Here is a 15,372-nt window from a genome sequence, read left to right as displayed (position 1 = left end):
GGGGGGTGGGAAACACCCCCACCAGGTTTTGTTTGGACCAAACTTGTGACTGGTACCATGTTTCCCTGAAAATAAGACAGTGTCTTATATTAATTTTTGCTCCCAAATATGCGCTATGTCTTATTTTCAGGGGATGTCTTATTTTTCTGTGTACTGTTCGTCGGGCACGCTTCCAAACAAAAACTTTGCTACGTCTTACTTTCGGGGGATGCCTTATATTTCGCACTTCAGCAAAACCTCTACTACGTCTTATTTTCAGGGGATGTCTTATATTCGGGGAAACAGGGTAGTACCTTAGAGGCCAACAAATTTTCCAGGGCGAAGGATTTCATGAGTCAAAACTTCCTACCATTACCATTGAGCCCCACAATGAAATGGTTGTCCTCAAGCCTGGAGGGTGGGGAACAGGACACCCCCATCGTAAAAAATTGGAAGGTCCCACCAAAAGGTAGAAGCTTCCAACCCAGGTATCCTCCTGAAGTGGAATCGTCTGTTTCTGAATGAGTGCCCCTTGAAGACTCAATGCCTCCTGGCTTCAAAGTTAATGCCTCCTGGAGCAGCAGTGGCGTAGGAGGTTAAGAGCGCGTGTATCTAATCTGGAGGAACCGGGTTTGATTCCCCGCTCTGCCGCCTGAGCTGTGGAGGCTGATCTGGGGAATTCAGATTAGCCTGTGCACTCCCACACACGCCAGCTGGGTGACTTTGGGCTAGTGAGTCACAGCTTCTCGGAGCTCTCTCAGCCCCACCCGCCTCACAGGGTGTTTGTTGTGAGGGGGGGAAGGGCAAGGAGATTGTCAGCCCCTTTGAGTCTCCTGCAGGAGAGAAAGGGGGGGATATAAATCCAAACTCTTCTTCTTCTTCTTCTTCATCTGATTTGGCTCTTGGTTGTTGGGAATAGATGTTTTTGGGAAGATGCCATTGGGTGACAAGAAATACATTGATGGGAATAGTGGTGTCCCCGGGCACCGCATTGGGAATCGCTTCTGAAGGTCGAAGAGCCATCAGACCCATGGCTAAAGTATGACTCATGATTCTGGTGGTATACCAAAGGTCCTCAGTTTTGTAGGGCTTTTCCTGTTTTCCTGTGGTTGTTTTTTTTTTTATCCTCCTCCCCTGTGGGACCACTGCTTCTTTTTCAGGTAGAAGTGACACCAGAAGAGGAAAAGAAGGTTGTGACACGCCACAGAGAGTATCTGCTGGAAAGAGACCAAGAGACCACAAGCCTGGGTAGGTTTCAACAGGGCCTGATTTGTATGTTAGTGTAGGAAGTTGTTATATAGTGGTTAGTAGAGCTCAGAGCGGCCGGGATTCTCTCAGGGTTGGGAAAGGATTTTCCTGTTATCTGAGACTTTTTACTGGAGGTGCTGGGGCTTTATTTATTTAAACATATTTATTCCCTCCCTCATACCAGTGCCTTTAGGCAGCTTACAGGTTAAAAACAATAAAACCACAATAAAAAATCATAAATAAAATATAACAAAACAACCATTAAAAAAAGAAAGAAGAAACATAACCTACAAACAATCTACAGACCCACTAAGAAAATTCAACAAATGCTACGTTCAGCAAAGGATAAGAGGGGTCCTCTAGCTACTGCAGGAGTCTACCGCATACCATGTAGCTGTGGACAAGTTTACATAGGAACCACCAAACGCAGCGCTCAGACACGAATTAAAGAACACGAAAGGCACTGCAGACTATTTCAGCCAGAAAAAATCAGCAATAGCAGAACACTTGATAAACCAACCTGGACACAGAATATTATTTGAAAACACAGAAATTCTGGACCACTCTGACAACCACTACGTCAGACTACACAGAGAAGCCATTGAAATTCACAAGCACATGGACAATTTCAACAGGAAGGAAGAAACCATGAAAATGAACAGAATTTGGCTGCCAGTTTTGAAAAGCTCTAGAATCAAGACAGTGACTGATCAGTTCCACACAAACACAGGACAACTATAGACTATAGCAATCCAAGGGAACAAAGACCAGGATACTTCTATTCAGATCCATCCACCTATTGACCTTGCTATCTTCATTGTTACTCCCATGCTACAGACTTCTCTGTGGCCCCTTCCGCACACGCAAAATAATGCATTTTCAAACCACTTTCACAACTGTTTGCAAGTGGATTTTGCCATTCCGCACAGCTTCAAAGAGCACTGAAAGCAGTTTGAAAGTGCATTATTCTGCATGTGCGGAATGAGCCTGTGACTCACATGCCAGGCTACTCTATTCAGATGGCCTCACCTTTTGACCTCACAGTATATATACTCCACTTGCTTTCCATTCCTACCATCAGATCCTCTGAAGATGCCAGCCACAGATGCAGGTGAAACGTCAGGAGAGAATGCTGCTAGAACACGGCCATACAGCCTGGAAACCACACAGCACCCCAGTGATTCCGGCCGTGAAAGCCTTCGACAATACAATTTAAAAAACATTTAAAAACCCTCACCTCCCCCCCCCCCAAGATCACCAACTGTAGAGGGCATTTCCAGGAAGGCTAACCAAATTCCTGGGATAAGAGGAAGGTCTTTGCCATGCTACTAAACCTATAAAGCGGCGCCCATGGCAAATCTCCAAGGGAGGCTATTCCAGAGCCTGGAATACCCAGAACCCCTTGCATGCAAAACAGGTGCATGTAAAACATGGAGCCACAACTTTTTTTCCTGAGGGGGGTCTGCCTCCTGTGATGAGCATCACTGAAACCTGTGCATGGTTTTTTAAAGATATCCCTGAGCCTGAATGAGGAAGACATGTGTTTCCAGTCTGTCCCACAATTGAGAGATGTGTTGAATTTCAGACCCTTTATAGTCATCTATTGCTTGTGCTTTCTAAATTTTGAATTATCTCATCAATCATAGGGTTTTCAATGTAAAGGTTTACCATTGCCGCCTTCTGCGCAGTACTAACCAGGGCTAGCTGTAGTGGCACTTCTGTTGTCTATGAATTATTCTCCATGACTGCTGTTGCCCAGTGGCTAGCCTTTAGGAATTCCTCTGTCCCCATTGGAACTGTCTTGTCTCTTCTGCCTATGTGGCAATTGATCCCTGAAGGGGGTGGATGCATCTTAGTCTGGTTTCTCAGCTGTGACCAGTCCACCTCTTGATAAAAGCAGCCATGGCTGTCAGTTTGCAAGACTTGAGTGGGCTGTTCGCAGTAGGATGTTTCGGAGGAGATTTGACTCATTGGGCCACTATGAGTCGGAAGCGATGGCGCTTAACACATACAGACACTGCTTGTCTTTTCCATTTGAACGCAAAACCCTGCTATGGCAAGATGGATTTATGGCAAAAAGGATCATGCCACTTTGCATCTCTGGGGGGGGGGGGGGTGGGGGGGGGGTGATCCAATTTTTAAAAAAACTGTAAATAAAAAATCAAGGAGAAAGATTTGAATCTAGTTCTTTGCATGGTTGGGATAGGTGCCAGCCTACAGGGAATTATTAACATAAGGGGACTGTGAAAAGTGTCATCTCTCACCTTCAGTCTAAAGTGGTGAAGGCTCCATGTGAAGGTTCTCCCAGCAGCTTCCAAATTTGCACAATCTGTTCTGTTAACTAATGAACATTTTAACACAATTTTAACAAATGTATATTTACCTCCACTTACAGATAGACTCGAGTTATCCAACCAATGGCATGATTTTGGTAACTATTTTGAAGAGTTACTGGTGAAATTCCCCTCAGCTGACTTCATAGTAGCTGGAGATTTTAATGCCAGACTGGGGGGAAATGAACAGGCCCTATATGATGCTGTTGGGGTTGACCCAGAGTTCTTACCAGAGGGCTGCTGTCTATCTAGAATATCTAAAGACAAGACAATTAATGTAGCTGGAGTTTATTTGTTTAAATTTTGTATCAGTTTTAATCTGACTATTTAAATGGCTTGACCAATTTTAACGGATCAGGTGAATTTACATATCTCTCAAAAAGAGGGTGCAGTGCTCCTGACAAGGTCCTAGTATCCTCTAAGATCAGGAAACATGTTAAAGAATTTCAGATTGGTTTTAATCATATGAGCGATCATCTACCACTAACTATCACCATATCAATAAACCACTCCTTTTCTGAGGCTAAACCAGCTAGCCCGTTACAAATTGTTAGAATGAGTTGGCCTAAAAATAATACTGGGGAAGTCAGCACCATACTTTATTCCCATAAGCTCATGGCCCTAAGATCACTCACTCTTCAAACTATTAATCCTGTTTGTGTTTTACGCACATTTGAAGAGCTAACGCAGGAGATTATTGCCACTACTACGACCACCAGTCATGTGGAAAGAACCAAATCAAGAAGTCGACATGACCTAGTACTAAATGATGAATACTATCGCACAAAGGGACTCTTACGGGAGACATATGCAATCTTTAGAGATACCTCCTGTTGTAACACCTTGGGTACATACTTCTCCCTAAAGAACCAACTTCATAGTATTCTCAAAGAACGTAAATTGATACTACTAAATGATCACTGGGAGCAACTTGTACAGGCAATAAACTGTAACGACTCAAGGAAGTTTTGGTCCCTTGTATCCAATGACTCAGGTTCACTTAGTTTCCACGCAGCTTGTATACCCAGTCATATCTGGCAGAAATACTTCCTTGATGTTTTTAATGAGACCCTTCATTTTCCTAATTTGCATGTTTCTGCCTACATAAACGACAGTCCAGAGTGGCCCCCTGTCTGTGCAGAAGAAGTGCGTGAAATTGTGCTTAAACTAAAGGACCACAAGGCTCCAGGACCCGACGGGTTCCCCCCAGAGTTATTTAAGAACTTTGTTGACTGGTGGTCCCCGGTACTAGCAGCTCTTTTTACATCCGTTAATCAAACAGCTCTTGTACCATCAGATTGGACCCATGCGATTATAATTCCTGTCTTCAAAAAGGGAGATTTTTTGCTCCCTTCCAATTACCGTCCGATTAGTTTATTGTCCATCACTGGCAAGGTATATGCAAAATATTTGCACAATAAACTCTCTTCATGGATTACAGAAAACAAAATCATTGGCCCAGAACAAATAGGATTTCAACATGGGAAATCTACTTTAGATCATTGTTTGATCCTTAGGACTCTCGTCACAAAATACACCAGCGGAAGCAAATCATCCCTGTTTGTGGCCTTTTTGGACTTAAAGGGGGCATTTGACTCTGTCTCCAGAAATCTACTGTGGAGAAAACTTGTTAATCTAGGAATTGACAGAAGGCTACTTACACTAGTAATGGCCTTACATCATGACACTACCTGTCAAGTCAAATGCTCTCCTGATGGTATACTTAGTCCTTATATACCAATTAACAGGGGTGTCAAACAGGGGTGTGTTTTGGCCCCAACCCTATTTAATCTTTTTTTAAGTGATCTGGCTTCCTTTTTGATGGAGGATTCCTCGCACTGCCCTGCTTTGAATCATATGACCATACCTTTACTTTTGTATGCTGATGACGCTATATTACTCTCCCGTACAAAAGCTGGCTTGAAACGCTTACTGGCACGCTGTGTTGAATATTGTAGTCATAATAACCTGACGCTTAATTTTGCAAAGTCAAAAATAATGGTTTTTGCTTGTTCTTGGAGACCATTTAGTTGGCCAATAAATAATGAACAGCTTGAACAGGTCAAACATTTTAAATACCTGGGTCTCCACTTTAATTATAACTCCTCTTGGGTTACCCAAAGGAAATTGGCCATTGAATCAAGCAAACTTAGTTGCAAGGCCATTAGCCGCTATTTTCGCACCAAAGGTCATGAATTTGTACCTGCAGCCATTAAGGCATTTAATGCTAAAATCACCATGCAATTACTATACGGAATCCCACTGTGGATACAAGCATGGAGCTGCGATATGGAAAGAGTTCAGTCATGCTTTCTCTATAGTATACTCGGCTTACCTCACTCAGTCCCATATGCTGCGGTCTGTTTGGAGGTGGGCCAACATCTACTCCATACAAGAGCATGGTGCATGACCTTCCAATTCTGGATACGATTGTGCTTTAACAACTGTCACAAAAGCTTTACCTACCAGGCTCTTTCTTTCATAGCCAAAACCGAGTGGTGGTCCTTTGTTGAGGCGAAAATCCATGAAATGGGTCTATCCTTGGATGCATTGGTTTTAATGAATGCCAATGAGCTAAAGCTGACTATCAAAAAGAGATTGTATGATCTCGAGTATAGTCACCTGATGCAGCAGGCTAATAAACGCTGCTCTCCCTTGCACTTGGGTATACCATTAAAACCCTATACCATGGCCAAGTATTTCCATTTGGTCTTAGAACCCAAATTGCGACGAGCCCTGACCCTTGCCAGGTGCAATATTCTCCCTTCAGCTACCACTCAGGGCAGAATACAGAAAGTGCCTTTTAATGAAAGATTTTGTCCCTGCAGTTCAGCTTACGAAGAATCAATCCAACACGTGATATTACACTGCCCGTTACACAGTTTAGCCAGGAATAAATATCTAAACCCGTGGTTAAAACCCCCCATTGATAATATTAATCTATCAATTGTGGTAACGATGTTGGATTGTGGTTCTGCAAGTGTATTGGAAGCGCTGGCTAACTTTTTGTGCTCTGTCATCAGCAAACGGTTATAACTGTACTGGAGATTGTATCATTACACTGAGGTCGCCATTTTTCTGGTATATTGCTGCTGTTTTAATTATGCCATTAAAGGTTTATATATATATATAAGTGGTGAAGGCCACTTCAGCACTCTGTCTGCCCCACCCCATCCCCCACCCCAGTCTGCAGGGTGTGTAGAGCAGATCTATGCCAGAGACCACTGCTGCATCTTGTGGCAGTGATTTACACAAAGCTGTTCCTTCAGGCTTGCCCAAATTTGCTGCCAGTTTTGGAGGGCAACCGAAATGCAAATAATTCATTTCAAAACCATGCAAAATGAGCATTAAGTAGGAGGAAAAAACTCACTTCCCCAACTTTCTCATCCCTCACAGGGGGTGGAATGACTCCAGGAATAAGCAGAAAGCCAACTCATTTTAGTGAAGAGATGGAAACGGCCACTGCACAGCCAGATCAGGTATGGGAGTGACCATTCTTCACCGTTTTTATTTTCTCAACTAATTTATCTTGATTTAATTTACTGTTACGTTAAGGTGCGTAATTACTTTGGGGATCTGGAGTTTTTTTTTCTCTTGTCGGCTTCCATTGTTGCCAAAAGAAGTCGAGGTTGTCTCTTTTGTTTATGGGTGTGTTTAATTACAATAAACCAGAGTTTTATCTGAATCATCCTAGGCTGGCTCCATAGCAGCTCAAGAATGTCACGTTCTGGCTCCAGTTTGCATTACTGTGATCCCAGGGGAAACACACACACACACCCCCCACCGGACAGGTTTACATAAAAGTCTAGTTAGGTTATTTTTTTTTAAGTTGAGGTGAGAACGTCCAAAACTGAGATTGGGTGGATAGGGTACACAAGTGAAAAAGGTTGGGAACCTCAGATGAAAGAGAAAAATGATGGCCTTTGCAGGCATCAGTTGGTATTCTATGCAAACCAACTTATGCGTGGCACACTGGCAGGCTCTCTATTTATTTTTGGATTCCAGTACGGAATTTACCTTGAACAGCTGGAGGGCGAATCTACAGGAACTCCGAGTTCATCGTTTCTTCTTTCCAAGTTATAAAGGACATAAGACACAAGTCTATTTGTTGAATGGTATAGCTGGACATTATAAGCACGAATTGAGATTGATTCATTATATGATTTGTTGTTATGTATGATAGTTATGTTTGTAAATATAATGTTACAATACTTGTGCAGCAGTGGGTTTCTGTTGAACAATTACGAAATATAAAAAGCTGAATTGATCTAACAAGCGGGAGATCTGTTGTGAGTAATATTGGATATTTTGAATAAGCTTTATTGAGAGCCTGCCAGTCTGCCATGCGTAAGTTGGGTTGCATTGATTAAACGTGGTACACACACCTAGTATTTGACATTATCAGTTGGTATTCTGTAAACATTGAGAGGTTAACTTGAAAACTGTCTTTACAGGAGACCAGTTTTTACTGTTTACTGACTAGCAGCAGTGGCGTAGGAGTTAAGAGCTCGTGTATCTAATCTGGAGGAACCGGGTTTGATTCCCTGCTCTGCCGCTTGAGCTGTGGAGGCTTATCTGGGGAATTCAGACTAGCCTGTGCACTCCCACACACGCCAGCTGGGTGACCTTGGGCTAGTCACAGCTTCTCGGAGCTCTCTCAGCCCCACCCACCTCACAGGGTGTTTGTTGTGAGGGGGGAAGGGCAAGGAGATTGTAAGCCCCTTTGATATAAATCCAAACTCCTCCTCCTCCTCCTCTTCTTCTTCTTCTTCTTCTCCTCCTCCTCCTCCTCCTCCTCCTCCTCCTCCTCCTCCTCCTCCTCCTCCTCCTAGCCTTTAGTTTTCCAAGCTAGCAGGTCCCATTCATATGTAGCATTCATGCATATGTATGTGTGAGGTAGCCAACAAAAGAAAAAGGACCTTTTTCTATGTCATCAGGGTTACCAATGAAGTCTCAGGGATCTTTGGGCCCTGTTGACTAGTAATGGGAGGGGGTTTAAAAGAAGACCCCTAAAACAAACTGTGAAGAGAATTGCCATTCCAAAGAAAAGCTTCAGGACGAGGAGAGAGGAATCGGTTGCCAACAACCTGGAGAAAAAAATGCCCTTCCCCTTTAATGTGTGAAAATGAGCAGCTAAAGGCTTTCATTATGTGCAAATAAATTTATTTATTTGATATATTCATTAATACCCTCCACAATAGAGACCCAAAGAGTATTTTACCATTTTCCTCATACCAATTTGTGAGGTAAGACTGAAGGTGTATGACTGACCCACTGTCATCCTGCAAGCTTCCGTTGCTGAGTGGGTATTTGCCCCGGGTCTCCCAGATCTTAGTCTGATACTCTACTCACTATATCACACTGGTTGTTGGGGAAAGAAATAGCTGAGAGGCCTAAATGTAGCCTGAAGCAGAAATCTAGTAGGTAACTCTGGCTGCCTCTTACCTAACTATCATTCAGGACATTGTTCTAGTCTAGTCTCAAAGTGGCTTACAATCACCTTCCCTTCCCCTCCCCACAACAGATACTTTGTGAGTTAGCTGGGGCTGAGAACGTTCAAAGAGAACTGTGACTAGCCCAAGATCTCCGAGTAGGCTTCATGTGTAGGAGTGGGGAATTCAATCCGGTTCTTAAGATTAGAGTCTGCTACTCTTCTAACCAATCTTTCCCTTTGTCTCCTCAAAATAAAATGCTTTGCCTTATTCTTCCTCCGAAGAACTGAGGGCAGCAGACAGTATTCTCCCCTCTTTGATTTAACCTTTGCAGCGATGCTGTGAGATAGGCCAGGCTGAGAGAATGACAGGACAAAGGTGAGATTTTTGTCCTGAGCAGAAGATTTGAACATGAGTCTCCCCTGGCTAAGTCTTACACTCTTACTGTTCTGCCACACTGTGTTCCTGGTAAAGTTATTCATGAGAAGATGGCTTAGAATGGCAATCATGGAGAATCCTGAGGGCAAGGCCCCCAGCCATCTCACTTAAATGCCCCATTTTGATTTCCTTCAGGAGCCATTATGTTACCTCAGAAGATAAAATATTTTTGTTTTGTTTTGTTTTCAGCAGCTGGTGACCTTTGAGGAGGTTTCTGTGTCTTTCACGGAAGGGGAGTGGGTGCTTTTGGACTCAGGCCAAAGAGCCTTGCATAGACAAGTTATGGAAGAGAACTATGAGAATCTGGCCTCTTTGGGTAAGGTCTCCTCAGTTTCCAGGGTTTGCCATTTATTTTTCAGCCTCTACAAAATGAGGGTTTTGTTTTTGAAATAGGTGCTGTGACTTTAAGAACGTAAGAACAACCATGGTGGATCAGATCAGCGGTCCATCTAGTAAGAACATAAGAACTAGCCTGCTGGATCAGACCAGAGTCCATCTAGTCCAGCACTCTGCTACTCGCAGTGGCCCACCAGGTGCCTTTGGGAGCTCACGTGCAGGATGTGAAAACAGTGGCCTTCTGCTGCTGCTGCTCCTGAGCACCTGGTCTGCTAAGGCATTTGCAATCTCAGATCAAGGAGGATCAAGATTGGGAGCCGTAGATCGACTTCTCCTCCATAAATCTGTCCAAACCCTTTTTAAAGCTATCCAGGTTAGTGGCCTGGTTAGTAATACCTGAATCTCCCTTAGGAGCCAGCCCGTGGGTTATCCAGGACCATTATCTACTCTTACTGTCAGCTAGAGGTGCCATCCTTCTGGTTGAGGTGGGATATCCTCTGCTCCAGGTGTGTGTGTGTGTGTGTGTGTGTGTGTGAGAGAGAGAGAGAGAGAGAGAGAGAGAGAGAGAGAGATTTGTAGCTCCTTTGATTTTTATCATTTCTCTATTCTCGCAGGATGGAAATGCAGAGATGAGGGAGAGCTGCACAGAATGTGGAATAAACACTTTGCTTCTCAGGAGGCTGATTTCCATATCGTCTTTGTCAAAGAAAAAACAGATGAGGGAAAAGAAACAGAGTGTGAGAAAAGCTTTGTTTGGGAATCAAGCCATAAGGATGACTGGGGAACACCCATGGGAGAGAAAGCATTTGAGTGTTCTGAGTTTGAAAATGGCTTGAGTCTGGGAACAAATCTGGTTAGGCACAAAAGAATCCACACAAGGGAGAAACGGTTTAAATGCCTGGAATGCAGAAAGAGCTTTGGTCGGGGTTCTCACCTGAAAAGGCACCAAAGCATCCACACAGAGGAGAAACCATATAAATGCCCACAGTGTGGAAAGGGCTTCAGTCGGAGCACAAACCTTAACACACATCAAAGAATCCACACTGGGGAGAGGGTATTTGAATGCCTGGAATGTAGAAAGGGCTTCATTCGGAGGGATCATCTGAAAAGGCACCAAAGAATTCATGCAGAAGAGAAGCCATATAAATGTATTGAGTGTGGAAAGTGCTTCAATCAGCGAACAAACCTTAATACACATCAAAGAATCCACACAAAGGAGAAACAGTTTGATTGCCAGGAATGTGGAAAGAGGTTTAGGCGGGGGGCTTATCTGAGAAGACACCAGTTAATCCATAAGGAGGAAAAGGTTTACAGATAGTTAGAGTGCAGAAAGGGCTTTAGTCTTGAATCTCATCTTCAGATGCACCAAACAGTCCATATGGAGGAGAAACTGTATAAATGCAGGCAGTGTGGAAAGGGCTTCTGTAATATGTCTGATTTTAGGAGGCACCACAGAATCCACACTGGGGAAAAACCATATCAGTGCTTCGAGTGTGGAAAGAGCTTCAATCAGAGCACCAGTCTTAATATCCATCAAAGAATTCACACGGGAGAGAGACCATATAAATGCTCCTACTGCAGGAAATCCTTTTTTGCCAAGTCAAACTTTACTAAACATCAAAGAATCCACATAGTGGGAAAGCCATACCAATGCTTGGAGTGTGGGAAAAGCTTCGATCAGAGCATAACGCTTCATATGCATCAAAAAATCCACACAGAGGAGAAGCCATATAAATGCTCCTATTGTAACAAATGCTATTTTGTTAAATCAAGCTTTAATAAACATCAAAGAATCCATATGAGGGAGAAGACTCAGCTTGTGGGAAATGTTTCAGTTGGGTTGCCATCCTTGTTTTGCCCTGAAGAAACCATCCAAGGGAAAGAACTACACCAGGCTTCCCCAACCATTCTGAGCTTGTGAGCATCTTTGCAATTCTGACATAGTGTGGTGGGCGCAGCCACAGGAGTTGGAGCCTGCCACAAAATTGCTGTCACAGCTTACCTTCACAGTAAAAATCCTTGGCTTTGATAAGAGCTATTTCTAAAACAACATTAAAAAAATCTACATAGCAAATCAAATTTCCAACAGCCAATTAGCAGCCTTGGCAGAAAAAAAGCCATACCTGGGTCTGTTGGTCTTCTAAAAACTCTTGCCAGGCCCCAGGAAAGGTCCCAGCAGGTGTCATAACACCTACAGAAATCATGTTGGAAATCCCTGAACTACGTCAATGAATTACAGAAATTGAGTTGTGTTATTCTGCTGTTATGAAAATGACAGCAGTTTGGTTCAGAAATAGTAGGGACATGGCAGTGGTTTATAAAATTACATTTGGGGGGCAGAAGATGAATAGACACAACATATGAGATGTCTTAGAGTTGCGAGGGATTGTTTTTTTGTTTTTAATGGTTTTAAAATGTGATTTTATGACATATGTTTTGATTTGTTAGCCGTCTTGGTGACCATTGTTAAGGCAGGGAGGCAGAGTACTGTGTTCAGTTCTGGTCGTCACATCTCAAAAAGGATATCGAAGAGACAGAAAAAGTTCAGAAAAGGGCAATGAGGATGATTGAGGGACTGGAGCACCTTCCTTATGAGGAGAGGCTGCAGCGTTTGGGACTGTTTAGTTTGGAGGGGAGACGGCTGAGGGAGGATATGATTGAAGTCTATAAAATTATGCATGGGGTAGAAAATGTCAACAGAGATAAATTTTGTGGGGTGCAAAGTGATAGAAATTTGCAGTCAACTTACGGCAACCCTGTAGGGATCTTTTTTAAAAAAGAAATCATACAGGTGTGAGTTCTTCAATATGCAAACTATAAAAGGGTGATTCTATACAAAAGAAACATTTCATCTCATGCCCATGTGTGTTTTGAAGTTCTGGGGTGTTTTTTTATTGTGACCCACAAGGAAGTACCAAGGTCTTCTTCAGGTTCCTGTGTACCTCACAATCAGAGATCGTACCAGGAAGTAGGTGTATTGGGCTACTGAGTGCATTAAACTATAAATCAGGCAGTCTGATTTGAAATTTAAATCTGCTTGCTGTTTGTTTATTTTTATTAAATTTCTAAACCCTTCTGGGCTTGGGGTGGAGTTTACTAGATGCCTTTTGATACTGCTGTTCTTTGCAGCCTCAGTCACCCCTACTATCTGCACTAAGGGGTCGATAATGCTGACTGAATCTTCTAGGGCTGTTGTGCTTTGAACACTTAAAAGTATGATGCCTTTTTAAGCTTTATAAATAGGTGATGAAAAAGTAGCCGATGAAATTACTTTTGAATCTCTTTGCACCCATTTTAAAAAATACATACAATCCCCACCAGCCCCCCTTCTATCTTCCACAATGGAACAAAATAAAAATCACGCATCACTTTCCCCCTCTAATATTTTCATTTAACTCTTTATTATATCAGTAATTCAAGTACAGTATACAACAGAAAAGAAGACAAGATACAATATTTTTCAAACAAAATTTTACAAAGAAAAAACTTCCAACTTTCCTCCCAAAGAACTCAAGGATTTTCATCAAACGCTTGCTGTTTGTCCTGTCTCTACAGGACAAAAAAACCCCTTCCATCTAAGAGAGAGACAAAAAACCCCAATATAGTGATCATGTTTAATATTTAAACCATAAAACCAACCTTATATACCCTGAAGTTAAGATGTTAATGTTAGATTTTACATTCAATATATTCAATCCACAACTTCCATTCCAACTTAAAATCTGTACTCCACTTGCCTTTTATATATCTAGTTAACTTTGCCGATTTTGCTAACTTTGTATTGCTATTCATATATTGGGAGCGTTATTCTTCTGATCTTTACTTGTGTTAAATATTGTCAGTAATGCATTTTATATACATTTTTCCTAATATATAATAATGGTTTGTGAACTTCACACCTTTTATCCAAACATATTGCCAATCATCCAGCTGGATATTATGATGTACACCTTTTTGCCCAGGTTATCATAAATTCTTTAATAATTTTGTTCTCCGTTTCTAGAATCAAACATTTTTTATGTATTTTACCAATCAGTTTTTCATTGCTTTTCATCAATTGAGTTAATAATGAGGTAGACTTACTCTCAAATAATTTTTATCTTTACTATACCTCTTAATTGAGCATAAAGCCGTCAGTCTTTTATTTTACCATCTTTTTCCAAAGTTTCCAAAGATTTCAGTTTATATTCTATTTTATTCTCCTTTACACATTCTTCTAAGTGACCAGAAAAAAGCCCACAGTCATGAATGCCCACAGGAAAACTGCCCACATGGTTTTGAGAAGGCTTGTATGACTGATATGAGGATTGCTTTTCCACACACTGAGGTCAAAGGGAGTTATTTTCATCCGTATCAGAGACTCATCAGGAAAATCAAGTGTTGGCTTGAAGACTGAATATGAAACTGATATCAACATATTAAACTGAAGTTCCTTGCTGCATTAGCTTTTGCCCCAACTAAAGAGGTGAGAAGCGGTTTTTATTAGCTTGCCGCCACATTTCCAGATGAAGACAGCTATAATGAGGTGCTCCCATACTTCTTTTCGACTGGTAGAGATCCTCAGTTTCCTATAAGAATATGGAATCATCGTAATGCAGCCCTGCAACAGTTGCCAAAAACTTCTAACTGTTGTGAGGGATTTCATAATGCTCTCACAGCCCCATTCAACAGGCCCCCCCTCCCCCAATCTTCTGCTGGGAATGGTGCAGGGCCACACCAGTGGATTTGCCCTCTCTGAGGCACTTACATTGGCAGAGGGATGGATCAGCTGGTGGGCGGCGGCGGCAGCCCTGCCAATGGCGTATCGAGGGTGTGACAGAAAGGGCAGACATCCAGGGGCCACTTTCAAGAGTACCGTGTGGTGTGCATTGGGTCAGTCCCCCTCCACAGCTCGCCTTCCATTTCTGCCACTCACCTGATGCCCACCCAGTGCTCGTCCTCCGCTCCTGCCGCCCCCCACTAGCCTGCTGCTTGCCCAAGACTTCTGGGACTCTCCACTGCTCTCCACTTCTGCTGCTTTCTCACCTGCCTCTTCCACCACGATTTCAAAGCGGTGGTGATGGGACCAGCTGTGAGGTGCGAGTGGAAGATAAAATTAATTACTTAAGGAGATTGGTTAATTTGCAATAATTATATTTCTTCACTTACACAGTGGTGATTGTTGCAATTCCTTGTCAATGTTTTGGTATAGTTTATTTGTCTCTGTTCTCTCCTCATTATATACAATTTTTTTCAGTACTAAATAATTGTTTAAATTATTAGGATTAGGTAATTATTGTTTTAGGCCTAGGTAGTCCTTTGCATGGTAGGGTCCTTTGCTTATATTATGTTGTTTATATTACTGTTTTTAATTATATGATATATTTAAATAATTTCTACTATTTTAGTTAATATTTTTTCCATGTGGGCATCTTTCTGTGTGGGCATTCATGATTTTTTTCTGTGGACATTTTTCCCATGTGCATTTTGCATTGAATTGTTCTTCTAAGACAGGGGTAGGGAACCTGCGGCTCTCCAGATGTTCAGGAACTACAATTCCCATCAGCCTCTGTCAGCATGGCCAATTGGCCATGCTGGTAGGGGCTGATGGGAATTGTAGTTCCTNA

The 15,372-nt window shown here is 42.4% G+C and overlaps 1 protein-coding gene across 1 annotated transcript in view; it reads left to right on the top strand.

The window, feature by feature from the left end:
• Positions 1-1,044: 1,044 nt before the first annotated feature.
• The window catches only part of LOC125429899, a 32,354-nt gene continuing 18,026 nt past the window's right edge, over positions 1,045-15,372 (top strand). Inside the window, 4 exon segments of the mRNA XM_048491477.1 lie at positions 1,045-1,227; positions 6,957-7,039; positions 9,620-9,746; positions 10,381-11,683. Coding sequence (XP_048347434.1) covers positions 6,965-7,039; positions 9,620-9,746; positions 10,381-11,683 — 1,505 coding nt within the window. The 5' untranslated portion in view covers positions 1,045-1,227; positions 6,957-6,964.

This window comes from Sphaerodactylus townsendi, linkage group LG03 (assembly GCF_021028975.2).
Source record: "Sphaerodactylus townsendi isolate TG3544 linkage group LG03, MPM_Stown_v2.3, whole genome shotgun sequence".
NCBI classification, from domain to species: Eukaryota; Metazoa; Chordata; class Lepidosauria; order Squamata; family Sphaerodactylidae; genus Sphaerodactylus; species Sphaerodactylus townsendi.
This window is presented reverse-complemented; position numbering and strand designations above follow the sequence as displayed.